At 50.7% G+C, this 18,440-nt stretch overlaps 2 protein-coding genes across 2 annotated transcripts; both read right to left on the bottom strand.

Moving 5' to 3' along the window:
* Positions 1-665: 665 nt before the first annotated feature.
* Positions 666-2,222, bottom strand: LOC120680974 (disease resistance protein RGA4-like). The gene is made up of 2 exons (XM_039962536.1): positions 1,021-2,222; positions 666-898 (listed from the first exon to the last, which is right to left on the bottom strand). The coding sequence occupies exons 1-2, from the start codon at positions 2,220-2,222 to the stop codon at positions 802-804; spliced, it is 1,299 nt and encodes a 432-aa protein (XP_039818470.1). The 3' UTR covers positions 666-801.
* A 1,588-nt stretch (positions 2,223-3,810) lies between these two features.
* Positions 3,811-6,637, bottom strand: LOC120680973 (disease resistance protein RGA4-like). Its single transcript, XM_039962535.1, has 2 exons — positions 5,613-6,637; positions 3,811-4,621 (listed from the first exon to the last, which is right to left on the bottom strand). The coding sequence occupies exons 1-2, from the start codon at positions 6,584-6,586 to the stop codon at positions 3,811-3,813; spliced, it is 1,785 nt and encodes a 594-aa protein (XP_039818469.1). The 5' UTR covers positions 6,587-6,637.
* Positions 6,638-18,440: the final 11,803 nt, after the last annotated feature.

Raw genomic sequence — 18,440 nt, 5'->3', positions numbered from 1 at the left:
GGCGTACGGCGCGGCCGTGGGCCCCGTGCGGCAAGGCGGCGGAGGCCCCGAGCGGGCGCCGGCGGACGGCGCGGCGGCTGGCCCCCTGACCAGGCCCCGACAAGCGGCGTGGCGGCGGGGGCCCCGAGCGGGTGTCGGCGGGCAGCACGGCCGTAGGGCCCTGTGCGGCGGGCGGCAGGGCCCCAAGCAGTGTGGCGGCGGGGCCCCCAAGCGGTGCAGCGGCAGCGGCGGCCCCAGCGGCGCGGCGGCGAGCTACCTAGTTCAGATGGGCTTGGCGGGCCTATGATGGGCTTAGCAGGCTCATCACGTGTCTTTCTTTTTTTAAATTTTTTTATTCAATTAACCGAGGCGGGCAGCAAACTGTCTCGGTTAATGCCACATTATCCGTGATGATGACTCCGAGGCGGTTGCAAAAATCGCCTCAGTTAATGCATTTTGCCCACTTAGTTAAGATTTGTGTAGTAGTGGGAGGCGTTGGCGGAGGGTTGTGGTGCCCGAGGTTCGAGTGCCCCTGAGTCGCCTAAGCCGGCCGATGAGGGGGCCGAAAGTTTTGGCTTTTTTAGGTTCATAATATTTGCAATGCACATAGATATATGCAATGTCTAATACATAGCTAAATCTATAATTTTACAAATAATAAAATGACCTATAGTTTGAATCGGGGTAGTTTTTAAAAAGCTAATTAGACAGGAAGGTCACTTTATGAAAGGTAAAGAACAAAGTGGAAACTACAACCGGTTCCATGAAACAAGACAAAACAATCCTTCAGCGGGAGCAGTAACCCTGAACGGAAGCATATTATTAATTTCCACGGGACCTTGCACCAAGGTGCAAAATGGCACCAGCTATTTGTCTAGACTTCCTAGCTACATTTGATAGCTTTCCAGTAGCAGTTGCACTGCATAATCAAAGCGTCATTTCCGTCAGTGTATCAGGGTATTATCATATACAAAGCAAAACAACAAAGAACTGTATCACACAAGTGGAGAAAAAACCAGGAGATCAAGAGACAAGACTGACCTGGATGATTGGTTGGGGGATGCTGGCTGCGTGGTTTGTTCCATAAGGCGAGAGTATGTGATGAGCAAGCAGTTGGGTCTGTTAGGATGGTGTCTTGCGGCATCTTTCCAACTAAGCTTTGTTCCATCAGCGACTTCAGGATGCAGTTCCACTTCCTTGAGATTCCTGAGTTGGCAGACCTGGTCGGCAGAAGGACCATTGAGATCTTTACAGATCAGATGTAGTGAGACAAGACTCTCCAGAGCTCCGTCTTGGATTGTTATCTGGAGCAGCCTTCGCTCGACCTCAAGGCGCATCCGCTTGAGGCTATTAAGGTTCCCAGAATCTATTACAACGGCGCCATCGATGTTCTGTGCAACCAGCTCCAGGTTGTTCAATATATTCAAGTTTCTCACACCATCTTGAATAGCATTCCAGCTCAGAGTGGTTGCCAAGAGACACAGCTCTCTAATACCAGTCAGGCTCGTGACAAAGGCTGGGACGCGATTCAGCTCACCGCGGCCGCGCAGCTTCATGGACGAAAGAGTGCAAACAGCAGGGGCACGTAGCGAATCCAGGAACGCTGGTGACCACTCTTGGAACTCCATGGACAGGGAGTGCTCGACGGCGGGCATGCGCGAGGCTCTGTCTAGGAACCGATTGATGGACTGTTGAAGACCATCCGCCTGCAGCCTTGTGGAATCGGCATCGGGATCCCACCATACCTTGACCTTCCTCAGCCGGCTCATATGGCACATCAGCCGTGGGAAACCTCGGCCGTCCTTGCCGGCGACAAATCCTGATAACATCTCCAGCTTACTTTCCTTTGACAGGAACCTGTCTAGGTTCCTATTCTTCCCGCTGTCACATTTGCGGAGCTTTATCTTTCCAAGGAGGTGTTTCAGGTGGGGAAGCAACAGTACCTCTGCTGGCACCTTGACCACTGTCTCTTTCCCCAGGTCTAGTGTCTCCAGGCGTTGCAGCTTGGCTATCTTCCTTGGGACCTTGGTGATACTAGTGCTTGCCCTGAGGCTCAGATATCTAAGCAGCTTCAGCAGTTCGCATATCTCTTCGAGGTGGCTTTTGTTCAGACCATGGCATGCTTCCAGATCCAACACCCGCAGCAGCCCGCACTTGGCGAAGCTGAGAGGAGCCTCAGCCTCGCCTTGGTTGCTCCGGAAGACAGCCAGAGTCCGGAGACGAGACACATCTGTAACGAACATGGCACCATTTATGCCATTTCGAGTGATTTTGGTGATCGAATGACAACACAACACTTGGACTAATATGATTGTTAAGATGATCATTCTCAGGCTTTTAGGTTCAAGTGATGACAAAGAGAAAGAGAAAATAGGCGTAGCAAGACCCGAAGGGCAGCCCCTACGGGGGTTCCGCTACCCGGTTAGCGGACGGGGGTCGAGGGGGAGCCGCCCCTCGCGGGTCTCAGGGCAGCGCCCTGAAAGCTCTTCGATTCAGGAGCACCGGAAGAACCGACGCCAGGGCATCGGAGCATCCGGTGGTAGTCGGAAGAACCGACGCCATAATACCTTGGTGCAGAAGGGAATCGAAGCCAAGTCAGCCTATAGGCACCGGTTGAACCGACGGTCCAAAATAGGGCATCGGTGCATTGGGCGTCCTATGTACCAGAGACGATGTCAAGCGCCCAGGAGAAGTTTCTTCAGCACCGGTTCAACCGACGGTGCATCGGAGCATACCGTCGGTGCATTGGTCGTCCTGTGTACCAGAGACGATGTCAAGTGCCCAGGAGAAGTGTCTTCAGCACCGGTTCAACCGATGGGGCATCGGTGCATACCACCGGTGTAATGACGTCAGCGTCCAGGAGAAGATTCTTTCAGCACCGGTTGAACCGGTGAGGCATCGGTGCAAAGCATCGGTTCAACCGGTGGTCTCTGCGTCAGCCATCAGGAGTCCAACGGCTACTTCGTGTTATGAGTGACCGGATGAACCGACGCTACCCTGCCAAGAGGCATCGGTTCTTCCGGTGGTACGCAGATTTTCAGCTAACCGTTGGAGCAACGGCTACAAGACTTGGTGGCCTATATATACGCCTCACCCCGGCCATTTGAAGATTGCTGGAGTTGCTGGACATCCCACACACACCCAAGAACATCTCCAAGCCATACAAAAGCATCAAGATCATATCCTTAGCCCTTAGCACACTTTGAGAGTGTTGTGTAAAGGATTAGCTCTTAGTGAGTGAGTTTGCAAGGCTTAGAGCCTTTGTGCTGTGGTTCATTAGTGAACCAAAACAAGAGCTTGGTGTGCCGGCACCTTGGAGCGTGGAGCTCGCCGGCAACGTCATCGACCCTCCGACTTGGTGTGGAGCGGCGACGACACCTTTGTGCGGGGGACGTGGAGACCCCCATCCTTTGTGGAGAAGCTCCTTAGTGGAACCCGGGGCCAAGGTGACCGTGATTGTGTTCACGGAAGAGACTTGGTGGCCGAGTAGCAATACTCTTAGTGAGTGCTACAACAACGTGGATGTAGGTGTGCCTTTGTGGCTAACCGAACCACGGGATAAACACCCGCGTCAAGAGTTTGCTATCTCCTATCCCGCTCTTTAAGCTTCCGCATTTCATTCTAGTAATTTGTATGCCTTTACTTTCATAGAATAGTTTCTTGATAGGAAAGGCTATAGGTTGCTAAACTCTTTTGGGATAGGGGTTTTACACTAGAACAACCTAGTTGCACATCTAGATAGCTTGTTTTAGTTTAAGCTTTGTGCAAACTAGTTGGAGCACTAGGTCTAAGTTTTTATTAGTGCCTAATTCACCCCCTCCCCCTCTTAGGCTAGAGCACCCGATCACTTTCAACATCCTCCTCGACCAAGACCCTTCCATCATCGGGAGCACCGGTACCATGGAGGGCGAGTCGGCGGATGCCGACTGACGAGGCTGTTCTCCTAGTCTCATTGTCACCACGGCACAGCGCCATGAAATCCGTCGACTCGGACTCGCCGGTGATGTACTCCAGCATCATCCCAGGAGGCTGGCATATCTTGATGCTCTCATTGATGGGCCAGACGACATTCCTATCGATGAGGGCGTCGAAATTCTTCTCGGCTGCCATCAGGTTGGTGCTGCACCCAACATCTGGCCCTTCAGCGAGCCATCGCCGTATGAGGTGTCCCCTCCTGATAGGATGGCCATACGGGAACATGCCAAGATATAGCAAGCACCCGTGTAGGTCAAGACTACATAGGCTCTCGTAGTTGTCCACAAGGACCCGCTGCATCCTTGCTAGCCTGTAGTCCTCTTCCGGCTTACACAGTTTCCTCCACGCTTCTTCACATCTGCTCAGGTCTTTTCTACAGAACCGGGCTATGCTGACCAGAGCAAGTGGTACACCGTCACATTTCTTTGGGATTTCCGTTGGCTGTGGCCCCGTGCGAGCCACATTGAAGAACAGGTTTTCTGACTCTTCTTCGTTGAGTGGCTTCATCATGTAGACGTGGCCATCGCCAGAGCTGCAGCTTTTCGCTACAGACTGTATGCTCGTGGTCACGATAATTCTGCTATCCACGCCCTCCTGCTCAGGGAAGGCTGATACTACGCCACTTCCCAGCTGTTCTGTCCTCACGTCATCGATCACGACCAAGTACCTACAACGACGATACATGTTAATAATAGAGCAAGAGGCATCATCAAAAGTATTACATGTATTTTGGTACTTGGTACTGAAAATGGGTATCTCAGGTACTAGGATATGCTACCTCTCCATTATTACAAGTGTCATGTTATAATCGTTGGTCCCTCTTTATGCACCACAGAAATACTCAAAAATTAATTAAATTTTCGATTCTTATCGTAATACATGATGGAACCTCTTCTCTCATGACGATGGAACAAAAGAGTTAAATTAAATCATACAAAAAATGGCAGCATATGACCCTCTATTTATCATGTCCTTGTTCTGATAGGTTCAGATCATAGCATTTGATTATTAGAGACAACTATAGTAAGGATAGAATAATCCTTACTGAAATAAATTTGTTTAATTTCAAAACCAAGAATTCAAATCTAATTCTTAAGGGGGTGTTTGGATCTGTGGACCTAAACTTTAATTTAGCTCTATGTTTGGACCCCAATTAGTAGGACTAAATATGAGCTATTTGACAAATTAATTGCATAAGTCAGGGCTATTTGATAGGTAGAATCTATTGGTCCTGATTAATTTATGATTATCTCACGCAATGATTAATTAGGATCAATAGATTGTACGCATCAAATAGCCCTAACTTATGCAATTAGTTTTTCAATTAGCTCATATTTAGTCTTACTAATTGGAGTCCAAACATAGAGCTAAACTTTAGCTCTAGGGATCCAAACACCCCCTAAATCATTGCATTGATGTCGAAACGGTATTTGCCAACTAGCTTAACAAGGTTTCTTTTGATAAGTATCTGAGTATGTCTATTGTGTTGGCAACCAGTTTTCTATAGAGAGAAAGTTGGCATTGCAGTACCTATGCCACCTAAAAGAAAAGGAAAACAAAACTAGACTCTTCTCTCAAGTTCATTGAGAACTAAAAAACAAATCACTTTTGATGCATGCAGAAAATTAATCAGCAGTCTACACTGAAAAAGTAGTCACCTCTTGGATTGTACGTATGATCTGAGACGTGTGCGTACATCATTCATGTGTATTGAGGCCACACTGGAGGTACTAGCGCAATGGACAATGCCATTCTGCAGTTTTGGGGCTTGGATGGAGGTACTTGCACTTGAAGCATGGACGACACCATTCTGTACGAGTAACTGGCTTTGAGTGGAGGTACTTGCAGCATGGATGACACCATTATGATGTTGTGGAGTCTGGATGGAGGTCTTGGTCTTCCCCTTGATGTCTTTCTTGAGTAATTCCTCGAGTACCTCTTGAAGTATCTCCTCCGTGTTCTTGCCCGCCACGCCAATAAAAGCTTGCAGAGGGTACTGATTGAGCACATCTGAATGCCTGTACACTTGATTCGCAAGCTGAGTCTTGCCGATGCCACCGAAGCCGACGATGGAGATCACCTTGAGCTTCTTCTCCACCGGGTTCTCAGATTCACGTACCAGAGCCAGGAGATCTTGGACGCGCTCATCCATGCCGACGAGCTCAGCCTGGGGATCATGCTGCCCTTGTGCGTAGGAGCTCCTTGGTGCTGCTGATCCGGGGAATGAAGCAACTTGCTGTGGCTTTTGCTCTGATTCGGCACTAGTGGTGGTGGTGGTGTAGCACTCTAAACCATCTCGTATGACCTGTGCTAACTTCTTGCATTTCTGAATCTCACTGGCCAGATCCCCAGGGTTTATCTTCTCACCGCCATGAGGCAAGAAGCGGTCAACGCAATCCTCTATGAGGTACGCTAAGTGCCTGAGCTGCACAACCCAGGATTTGCGCACATCGCTCATATCGTTGCGACGCTTGCGGTCATCTCTGATGGCAGCCTTGATGAAGTCAAGCTGCACATTGATGAACCTGACATCAGCATCAAGGTCACTCAGCTTCTTGCTTCTATCTTGAATCCCCCTGTAGAGCACCGGCAGGGTGTGGCTCAGCAGCTGGCCGACTATGGCAGCGTCCATCTCCCTTTTCCTCCTTGGCAGGAGTCTACAAATCACTCTATTCCTCTTGTCCAAGACCAAGACCAATTGGTGGGTTCGGAGCAATTGCAGGGGTGGAAATGTGATAACAGCCGAGATCAGAGTACATACAAAACCAGGAAAACATGCATGTTCAGAGTGGTCACATGATCCCCCCATGTGCGCTTTCCTTGTCTGCTACAGGGCAGGAGTAAACGACAACATAATAGGTGTAGGACCGAGAAATGCGACCAGAGGGGGGGTGAATGGGAGCCTTCGAAAATTATCGCGATCAAAAACTTCGGCTCACAATTCAAGAGTGCACCCCAACCCCAGAGTTCTAGGCGATGTGCAGAGTAGCTACAAGGAAGCTACACTAACACAAAACAAGCATAGGAACCAAAGCGATCAAGTGCGGAAGCAATTGCACGAAAGCAGTGCAAGAACCAAGCAAGGTATATATCATCGGTTGATCCGACGCACACGTTTGAACGACGTCGGTTAAACCGGTGATACAGAGCCTGCAGCAAACAACCAGTGAGCACCGGTTGAACCGACGCTGGGTTTTGAACCTCGTCGGTTAAAACGGTGATCGAACGTCGGTTAAACCGACAAAATCGCAAACTCACGTCGGTGCAGTTGTCCAGAGGATCAACAAAATGCACCAAACCAAGCAATGAACACCGGTTAAACCGATGCTCAAAAACCTCGAGCGTCGGTGCAGTTGTCCAGAGAGACAACAAAACCAAAGTAAATGAACGCCGGTTGATCCGACGTAGGCAAAACCCTATACGTCGGTCAAACGCCCAAAACTGCAAACCAAATTAGTAACGCCGGTTAAACCGACGTCGGGGAGATCAAAGCACCGGTGCAATCACACAAAACCCCAAAAACCCTAACCCGTGACAAAAGCACTCACCGGTTGATCCGACGCACACGAAGGCTAGCATCGGTTCAACCGGTGTTAAGGAAAAATCTGCCCGAGCAGAGCAGAGTTTTTCAAGCCCGCGACCTGAGAGAGATTTGACGTTTGAAAGCCCAAATCAAGTCGAAATCTAACCAAATTTCGCAGGCACGCTCACAAAGACCTTGTGAACCTACCCACCAAAGGAATCGACGATCCACTCCATGGATTGTGAGGAATCGACGAAAAACGAGGCAAGAACGGGGTTTTTCAGAATTTTCCTAAAACTGAGTTCTTGAAGGCTTGCGATCTAGATGAATTCTAGTACTTGGTTAGGATGATTCTAGTCGCCAAGAAAAGCCTTAAGAACCACAGCAACAAGTAGTAGAAACACCAGAACAAGGAAATCAAGAACTAGGATGATTCATGCATGTAGAGCTCAGATGAACATGAAACGAACCTTGATTTCAAAGCCCCGAGGGCACAAGGAGGGATGGGCCTCCTTTCCCACAAGATCTCCTTACAAGTTCTTCAAAAATCCATTGCTAGAATCCTAGAGATGGAAGGGGAGAAGAAGAACAGGGAGAAGGAAGGAGAGGGCGCCAGGGACAAGTTCTTCTCTTTTCTCAGCCCACCACAGCCCAGGGAGAGGCGCCTCCCTTTTTGTGTCCAGGCAGCCACCACCCCCTCCATCTCTCCCATCCTTTCTTCCACTCCAAGTCTCCCTTTAAAAGACTAAACTACCCCTAAGTGCTAGACTAAACTAGAAGGCCCTTAGGGGCAAAACCGGAAGAGATACATTGAAGACATCCGACGGCCTCGACGACTCGGAGAACCTTGCTTCATCTCGACGCAATCCCCTTGATGTCGCCACGCGTCCTTCTGGAATCTTCCGGGGGCAGTTTTTGGAAAACTGCCGAAACCGAGTTCGGTTGCGGTTTTGGAGGGAACCGCGAACCCTTCCCACGCGATGTTTCCGGGCACACCCGCCAAGCCCGACGACGCCACGTGTCCGACCTCCCGCCGAAACCTCTTCGACTTGGCCGACGTCGACGCATCCCGTCGTTGGTTTTTCCCGAGGTACCAACAAACTCCACGCCGTCCCGCCTTGGCGCCAGGAGTGGATCGCCACGCGGCCCAGCAGTGGCCCAAGCATCTGGGCCGCCCTTCTCCACCGCACGGTTGTCCGGTTGGGCCTCCAACGCCACCGCAAGGTCTCCCGCCTCCGCATGGTCGTCGAGCTCCCACCACCGCAACGCCGCCGCATGGTACATCGGCACGCGCCTCGCTCTTGTCCAAACCATCTCGCTGCCACCACGCCATCCGTGTACCTGCACACCACAGACCAAGAAATCGGCGCAATCTCCACAGAGTCGCGACTACACCATTGTCAGTCCACTCCACGTGTTGGCAATCACTCATCACACTAAGGAGCAGGCCTCCACTGCCTCTCAATCTCCCCCTTGATGAGTGCATTGTCAACACCACACCCCAACCGGGCACTGGTGAAAACAAAGATAACCAAAAAGAAATAGAAAACAAGAGAGAACTATCTCAAGTGACCAAAAGCCAATGAAAGCAAGAAAAGATCACTTGAAGATAGCAAAGCCAAAAGAGTCAGCCCCTAAGACAAGGGCAACGGCTCGACGCACTGACTCCAAAACATGCTTGACCCCTCAAGAAAAAGGCAAGGCTCAACACAGCCAAGCATGTGCAAAGCTGGTCCCTCCAGAAAGAGGTAAGGCTCAACGCAACCAGCAAAATAAGCATCACAAAGCTTTTCATGCTCAAAACTCCCCCTGAAATGCAGCTCCCCCTCACTATGCAACTCTTCCCAGATATGTGCACACTTAAATCTGAATCTCTCCCCCTTAGGACAAGGAACAAGAATTTCTCCCCTAACCCCTTAAGGTACAAGAGACACCAATTTCTCCCCCTTGTTGACAAAGCACACAACAAGGAAACTCCCCCTGTCTAGATGCTCCCCCTGGAAATATGCCATGAAGTGCAAGCATGCGTGCCTAAAAGCTTCCAGGTACAGAACAAGAGCATTTGCAAGGGTCAAATCAGCACAATATATGAGGGTGCATATACAAAGACAATGCATGAAGAAGCTCATAAGAATATATCTATACAGATCATGAGCAAGCATTTGTCATTTGTAAACGAAAAGCATCACCATAAAGGACCTAGCATACTAGAAGGCAAGCAAGCATGCTAGAGCTAGCAAGAACATACAGGTGAGCTATCCAAACCATATCACAGCAACTGCCACTCAAGCAGCCTTGATACCAATTGAAAACTTTCAAATTTCGGTGCCAGGGGTTGAAAGCTTGCAAGTGCTTAACTTAGCGAATGTGCCAAGCCTAGGTCAAGGACCATCAGAAGCTTAAGACACCACTCTCAGTCATCCACAGCCTTGTCCAAGTTCTCCAGAGGAGCAGTCTCGATACAAGAACAGTGGTGCAAGCAATCCCACCTGGATCTTTTCACTCAAAGCAACCCAAGATAAACCAAATTGTTGGACTTTTTGAAATTAGATACCAATTAAACTATTCCAACAGAAAAGAGGGCATCTTGTTGCATGTGAGAGCAAGGGACCTAGCCACTAAGCATGATCAAGATAGCATAAGCATACAAACCTACACATGCTAGTAGCAGATCCAGAAGGTGACCAAGTTATATGATTTGCAAAGAATAAAATAGCTAAGCTCAGAGCCAATATACAACATATTCAAAGGAGCTAGCTACTCATGGTCAAAGCATATATACAACTCATAGCATAGCACAAGGCACAAGCAAATGCAGATATCATACATGAGAAGCTTAGTGCAAGTGTAATGCATATGAGCAAATGCAATGCAAGATGGTATGTACACAAAATGCAAGAAAAAGCAAAAAGAAGGAAAAACAAAACCTAAACTACAAAAACAACTACCCAACTCAAAATGGGTAGCACACGCCAAGCTCTCCCCGCAAGCGAGCATAGGTAGCTTGTTCTAGGGGCTTGGTCAAGATGTCGGCTACTTGATTTTCAGTGGACACATGGGTCAGCTCGACATCACCCTTCTCATAGTGATCTCTCAGAAAGTGGAACCTCACGTCTATATGCTTGGAGCGAGAGTGTAGGACAGGGTTCTTGGCTAAGCTAATGGCTGAGGTGCTGTCAATGAAAATGGGAACTCTGCCATAGGTTAGGCCATAATCACTGAGAGTGTGTCTCATCCAAAGGATCTGGGAGCAACAACTAGCAGCAGCTATGTATTCGGCTTCTGTGGTGGAAAGGGCTACACTAGTTTGCTTGCGGGCAGACCAAGACACAAGAGAAGTTCCAAGAAACTGGCAAGTGCCTGAAGTCGACTTGCGATCAATCCGACACCCACCATGATCAGCATCAGAGAAGCCAACCAACGCAAGAGAAGAGGAAGAAGAGTACCATAAGCCAAACTCAGGAGTATATCGAAGGTACCTGAAAATCCTCTTCACAGCGTTCCTGTGAGAAGTGCGCGGAGAAGCCTGGAACCTCGCGCAGAGACAGACCGCGAACTGGATGTCGGGTCTGGTGGCCGTCAAGTACAGGAGCGAGCCGATCATGCTCCTATACTCCTTCTGGTCCACAGCAACACCTTCAGTGTCCTCATCCAGCGCCGTAGAAGTGCTCATGGGAGTCGGCATGGGACTGAGTTCCCCGAAGTCGAACTTCTTGAGCATGTCCTTGGTGTACTTGGCCTGGTGGACGAAGGTGCCATCCCGGGTTTGCTTGATGTGCAACCCGAGGAAGAACTGAAGCTCACCCATCATAGACATCTCAAACTCCCTGCTCATGTCATCAGAAAAACTAGAAACAAGAGAGTGAGAGGAGCCACCAAAGATAATGTCATCCACGTAAATCTGAACCAACAGAAAATCAGCACCACGCCTGAGGAGAAACAAGGTCTTATCTACCGATCCCATGACAAACCCCTGTTTAAGCAAAAAGGCTCTCAATCTCGCATACCAGGCTCTAGGGGCTTGCTTCAGACCATACAAAGCCTTCTGAAGCTTGAAGACTCGGTCTGGAAACTTGGGACTCTCAAAGCCAGGAGGTTGCTTCACATAGACCTCCTCCTCTAAAAACCCGTTCAAAAAGGCACTCTTAACATCCATCTGATACAGCTTGAACCCCTTCGAAGCTGCAAAGGCTAAAAAGATCCTGATGGCCTCTAAACGAGCTACAGGTGCGAAGGTCTCCTCATAATCTATCCCCTCCTGCTGGCTGTAACCCTGAGCTACTAACCTAGCCTTGTTTCTCACAACCATCCCATCCTCACCCTGTTTGTTCTTGAAAACCCATTTGGTACCTATAGGGTGGCAATCTGGTGGAGGCTCTATAAGGACCCAGACTTGGTTTCGCTCAAAGTTTTCTAGCTCCTCATGCATGGCATTGACCCAGTTAGAATCAGATAAAGCATGTCCAATATCTTTGGGCTCAAAGGAGGCAACAAACGCTGAATGAGCAAAGCCAGCGATACTTGTTACCTTGGACCTCGTGGTTCGTTCGTTGAGGTCACCTAACATTTGTTGAGGTGGATGACGACGCTGAATGTGTCGTGGTGCTTCTCTTGACGAAGTCGCCTCGCCACCTCCCTCAACATGGGTCCCGGAGGAAGAACCTTGAGCTGGACGTGGATCGGCCGTAGTCGAAGCTGTGGGGAGCGGGCCGCCATCGTCGTCAGAACTCGAATCTCCAGGAAGTGGGCCTGCAGCCGGCGCAGGGACACCACCATCATCCTCAAACGCCTCAGGCTCATCCTCATCCTCAAAGATGTCCTGGCCAAACTCATCATCACCTGCACACTCCAAAGAGGCAGACAAAGAAGGAGTGGACTCGTCGAAGGTTAGATTACAAGTTTCGACGATCCGGTTAGTCTCAAGAATAAGAACACGATAGCCTCTGGATTGAAGAGCATAGCCAAGAAGAATGCCATCAGAGCTCCTAGACTCGAACTTATCAAGATTTCCCTCCTTCAGAACAAAGCATCTGCAACCAAAAGCACGCAGGTGGGACACTCTGGGCTGTCGACCAAACCGCAACTCATACGAAGTCTTTTTCAAGAATGAGCGAAGGAAGATGCGGTTGGCAACATAGCATGCGGTGTTGATCGCTTCGGCCCAAAAACGCCTAGGAGTCCTATGCTCATCGAGCATCGTCCTGGCCATTTCCACTAAGGTCCGGTTTTTGCGTTCAACCACGCCATTCTGTGGAGGAACATAAGGAGAGGAGTATTGGTGATCAAGACCAAAGTCACGACAGAAGTCATCAAAACGAGCGTTCTTAAATTCAGTTCCATTATCACTGCGGATAGCCCTCATGGCATGTGGAAGCTCATTCTGTAACCTCAAAGCAAGATCACGAAAGTGCTGAAAAGTCTCATCCTTAGTCTCCAAGAAGAAAACCCAAGAGTACCGAGAGAAGTCGTCAACGATCACAAGAATGTACCACTTCCCACCGACAGAGCGCACGCGAGCAGGGCCAACGGTGTCCATGTGAAGAAGCTCGCCAGGGTGCGATGTCATCACCTGATTTACAGGTGGGTGCGGAAGGGAAACCATCTTCCCGTGACGACACGGGTGACACACAAGGTCCTTGTCCATCTTCAGCTTGGGCAATCCTCGGATCAGACCAAGTGAGCTGAGCCTAACTAGTAGATTAAAGCTCAAGTGACCGAGTCTCCTATGCCACCTCCAGAGCTCAGAAGACTGACCAGTCACCAGACAGTGAGAGGTGCTAGAAGAAGATCCAGAAAAGTCAATGCGAAACACACGGCCAAAAGGAACAATGCCGCACACAAACTCTCCTCTGGAATCAAGAACACGCGAGCAACCTCTCTTAAAACTCACTTCAAACCCATCATCAAGAAGTTGTGAGACAGAGAGCAGATTAAAACCCAGCTTATCAACAAGAGCAACTTCTCTCAAGGTGAAGTCATCTGAAATCCGAATAGCGCCAACTCCACGTACCTTTCCTCTGCTGTTATCCCCGAAGGTGATGTACTCTTTGTCCTTCATCGGGGTGAGGCTGGAGAACCATCTGTGACTTCCGGTCATGTGGCGCGAACAACCGGAGTCCATGAGCCATATGTCCTCCAGCCCTCGAGTGTCCTGCTCAGTAAGAAGAGAAAGAGCGGGCAAATGGCCCGACACTGGGGTTAGCACAGAAAGAAGCAAACCAGTGCCGTGCCATCTGCTCGAAAGCAGGGTAAGTATCCTCAAACGAAAACTGTGGCTGGCGACCACCACGCTGAGGAAAACGTGGTGCGCCTCCGCCACCAAAGCTTCGGCCTCGCTGACCACCACCGAAGGCACGGTGTGGAACAGGGCCGGCGAAAACACCAACAGGAGCACGGTAACCACCACCGCCTCCCCCTCCTCCACCTACACGACGTGGCCTGGCATCCCGCCTCTGCCCACGTCGAGCTGGAGTGTGTCCACCTGTAGCCTGGTGGAACACTTCCGGAGCACGCCTCTCAGACTGCCTGCGCTCAAACCTCAACCTCCGGAAGCAAAATTCTGCCAAGTGACCCTCCCTTTCGCACCACTCACACAGGTAAGGCTCTCTCTTGTGTGTAGGCTGTGATGTAGAAGCTGGGGCTCTCTGAGGAACTCTGGGGGGCTGAGTCCTCACCTTGGGCTTAGGAATTGGCTTACCACTAGGAGGGAGTGTATCCAGTCGGTTCTTGAGATGGTTAGGCTTGGGAACCCACACTGGATTTTTAGGTGGAGCTTTAGGTGGCTCAGTGAGGATTCCGTCCTTAACTGGTGCTGGCTTAGGAACTGGTGAAGCTGTGGAAGAGAGTACATTCACACTTGGCTCAAGTATCTCACCAATCTTACCATAGGGTTGGACAAAGTCAGCAGGAGTAAAAGCAAAACCAACCCCAACACCATCAGGACGCTTAAACTGCTGAACCATCATGCCCAACTGAGGCTCGCGGGCGGACACCCAACTGAGAATCTCCCGAAGGTGGGAGTTCTCCTCCTCCATCCGGGTCTTGTCCTTCCGTGCCTCCTCAAGCTCAGAGATCAGGCTTGGGCACACAGTACAATCAGCAGAGCAAGAGCTAGGAACTGCGGATTTCTCCAACTTCCTCAAAGCAACATTCTTCTCCTTAAGCTCTTCTCTAAGTGCTGGGCACTCCTTGCAAGCACCCAAGAGGGTAGGCCAGGATTTGAGCTCATCCATGGCCTTCTTGCCCTCCTCGAGCTTGAGCAAGTTCTCATCATACTTGCTCCTGAGCTCGGACAGGTCAGACATCAAACCGATGCACTGACTGCACTCATCCTCCTCAACACAATCCTCCACTACGGGGGAAGACTGAGCAATCTCTAAAGCTAACTTAGCTTCCTTCAGCTCCTGTCTCAACGCCCTAAACTGCCTCTTAGCATCCTTAATGATCAAATCCTGATTATCTAAAGCAGTGTAAAGATCCTCCAACTCCTCAGGAGTGGGGTGCTCAGGACGTACCTCAGAGCTTGACTCTAGCTGAGGTGCAAGCTCTGCAGTAGTGGAAGGAGTTCCGTCGGCGTCGGAGTCGATGGCCATGGTGCAGAGACCGGCCGCCTTCCCAGCATGGAGGCAAAGGCCAGTGAAGCCCTCTGTGGCCTTCTTCTTGGAGCTCCGCTTCTTTTCGCCGCGGTGGTGTGAGTCGGAGTCACTGGAGCTGGATGAGGGCGAAGACGTCGAACTCTGGCTGGTGGAGGAGTGATCCTCGCTTTGGGCGACGAACGCCTGCTTGTCCTTGTACTTGCCGACGTTCTTCTTCTTCCGCTCGTGGTGCCGCTTGGAGCGTCCGCCATTCTTCTTGTGGGAGTGCCCACTCTTGTGCTTGTGGTGGTGCTCGCGGTACTCCTCATGCCTGGAGCGGCCGTCATCATCCCTGGAACTCTTCTTCTTGGGGCACTCGGCGGCGAAGTGGCCGGTCTTGCCGCAGTTGAAGCAGGTCTTCGCTCGTGCTTGTCTGTTGTTGAAGGCACGCTGGAACTTGTGGATGATCAATGCAAGCTCCTCGTTTCCCAGCACCTCCAGCTGCTCATCTGTCACAGACACAAGAGAAGACAAGCAAAAACCTCCAAGAGAAGGGTCAGAGTTAGCTCCAGAGGTGCCTACTAGGGCCATAGACTTGGAGGCGGAGGCATCAGCATGATTGCCTTCCATCTTAGCTCGAGAGAGCTTCTCCACCTCCGAAGCCTTGAGCTTACTGAACAGCTCATCCACAGTGAGGGTCTCATAGCTAGCAGACTCTATGATAGTCTGGACCTTCACCTCCCAGACCTTGCGATCAAGAGCATAGAGAAGCTTCATAGCCTTCTCATGATCGGAGTAGGCCTGGGTGCCCTGTGGCTGGTTCGCACGCACCTTGTTCACAATCGACTGAAAACGACTGAACATGGTGTCGATGCTCTCACCTGGCAACTGAGAAAAGTTCTCGTACTCCCGCCGGTGAGTCTCATACAGCCTCGACTTGACATGGTTGGTTCCTTCATGGAAATTGGCCAACCGTGTCCAGATCTCCCGGGCTGTGAGAAGGTCGCTGACACGATCGAACTCAGGACGAGAGAGACAGGCTATGAGAGCGTTGTACGCCTTGCTATTGACCTCATGTCTCCTAACCTGAAGCTCGGTCGTACGGACCGCAAGGTTCACATAATCAGGGTCCACGCAAATCTCCCAGACCTCGGAACCTAGACTCAAAAGATAGGCACGCATGCGCACCTTCCAATAGTCGTAATCGGATCCATCGAAGATCGGGGGTTTGCCCGGTGAACCCATGGTCGCACAACGGTTTCGAACCGGAGAAGGCTATAGAGAAACCGTCCTGGCTCTGATACCAATTGTAGGACCGAGAAATGCGACCAGAGGGGGGGGTGAATGGGAGCCTTCGAAAATTATCGCGATCAAAAACTTCGGCTCACAATTCAAGAGTGCACCCCAACCCCAGAGTTCTAGGCGATGTGCAGAGTAGCTACAAGGAAGCTACACTAACACAAAACAAGCATAGGAACCAAAGCGATCAAGTGCGGAAGCAATTGCACGAAAGCAGTGCAAGAACCAAGCAAGGTATATATCATCGGTTGATCCGACGCACACGTTTGAACGACGTCGGTTAAACCGGTGATACAGAACCTGCAGCAAACAACCAGTGAGCACCGGTTGAACCGACGCTGGGTTTTGAACCTCGTCGGTTAAAACGGTGATCGAACGTCGGTTAAACCGACAAAATCGCAAACTCACGTCGGTGCAGTTGTCCAGAGGATCAACAAAATGCACCAAACCAAGCAATGAACACCGGTTAAACCGATGCTCAAAAACCTCGAGCGTCGGTGCAGTTGTCCAGAGAGACAACAAAACCAAAGTAAATGAACGCCGGTTGATCCGACGTAGGCAAAACCCTATACGTCGGTCAAACGCCCAAAACTGCAAACCAAATTAGTAACGCCGGTTAAACCGACGTCGGGGAGATCAAAGCACCGGTGCAATCACACAAAACCCCAAAAACCCTAACCCGTGACAAAAGCACTCACCGGTTGATCCGACGCACACGAAGGCTAGCATCGGTTCAACCGGTGTTAAGGAAAAATCTGCCCGAGCAGAGCAGAGTTTTTCAAGCCCGCGACCTGAGAGAGATTTGACGTTTGAAAGCCCAAATCAAGTCGAAATCTAACCAAATTTCGCAGGCACGCTCACAAAGACCTTGTGAACCTACCCACCAAAGGAATCGACGATCCACTCCATGGATTGTGAGGAATCGACGAAAAACGAGGCAAGAACGGGGTTTTTCAGAATTTTCCTAAAACTGAGTTCTTGAAGGCTTGCGATCTAGATGAATTCTAGTACTTGGTTAGGATGATTCTAGTCGCCAAGAAAAGCCTTAAGAACCACAGCAACAAGTAGTAGAAACACCAGAACAAGGAAATCAAGAACTAGGATGATTCATGCATGTAGAGCTCAGATGAACATGAAACGAACCTTGATTTCAAAGCCCCGAGGGCACAAGGAGGGATGGGCCTCCTTTCCCACAAGATCTCCTTACAAGTTCTTCAAAAATCCATTGCTAGAATCCTAGAGATGGAAGGGGAGAAGAAGAACAGGGAGAAGGAAGGAGAGGGCGCCAGGGACAAGTTCTTCTCTTTTCTCAGCCCACCACAGCCCAGGGAGAGGCGCCTCCCTTTTTGTGTCCAGGCAGCCACCACCCCCTCCATCTCTCCCATCCTTTCTTCCACTCCAAGTCTCCCTTTAAAAGACTAAACTACCCCTAAGTGCTAGACTAAACTAGAAGGCCCTTAGGGGCAAAACCGGAAGAGATACATTGAAGACATCCGACGGCCTCGACGACTCGGAGAACCTTGCTTCATCTCGACGCAATCCCCTTGATGTCGCCACGCGTCCTTCTGGAATCTTCCGGGGGCAGTTTTTGGAAAACTGCCGAAACCGAGTTCGGTTGCGGTTTTGGAGGGAACCGCGAACCCTTCCCACGCGATGTTTCCGGGCACACCCGCCAAGCCCGACGACGCCACGTGTCCGACCTCCCGCCGAAACCTCTTCGACTTGGCCGACGTCGACGCATCCCGCCGTTGGTTTTTCCCGAGGTACCAACAAACTCCACGCCGTCCCGCCTTGGCGCCAGGAGTGGATCGCCACGCGGCCCAGCAGTGGCCCAAGCATCTGGGCCGCCCTTCTCCACCGCACGGTTGTCCGGTTGGGCCTCCAACGCCACCGCAAGGTCTCCCGCCTCCGCATGGTCATCGAGCTCCCACCACCGCAACGCCGCCGCATGGTACATCGGCACGCGCCTCGCTCTTGTCCAAACCATCTCGCTGCCACCACGCCATCCGTGTACCTGCACACCACAGACCAAGAAATCGGCGCAATCTCCACAGAGTCGCGACTACACCATTGTCAGTCCACTCCACGTG

This window comes from Panicum virgatum, chromosome 7N, assembly GCF_016808335.1.
Source record: "Panicum virgatum strain AP13 chromosome 7N, P.virgatum_v5, whole genome shotgun sequence".
Classification (NCBI taxonomy): Eukaryota; Viridiplantae; Streptophyta; class Magnoliopsida; order Poales; family Poaceae; genus Panicum; species Panicum virgatum.
The sequence above is the reverse complement of the archived record's forward strand: the minus strand, read 5'-3'. Positions and strand labels throughout refer to the sequence as shown.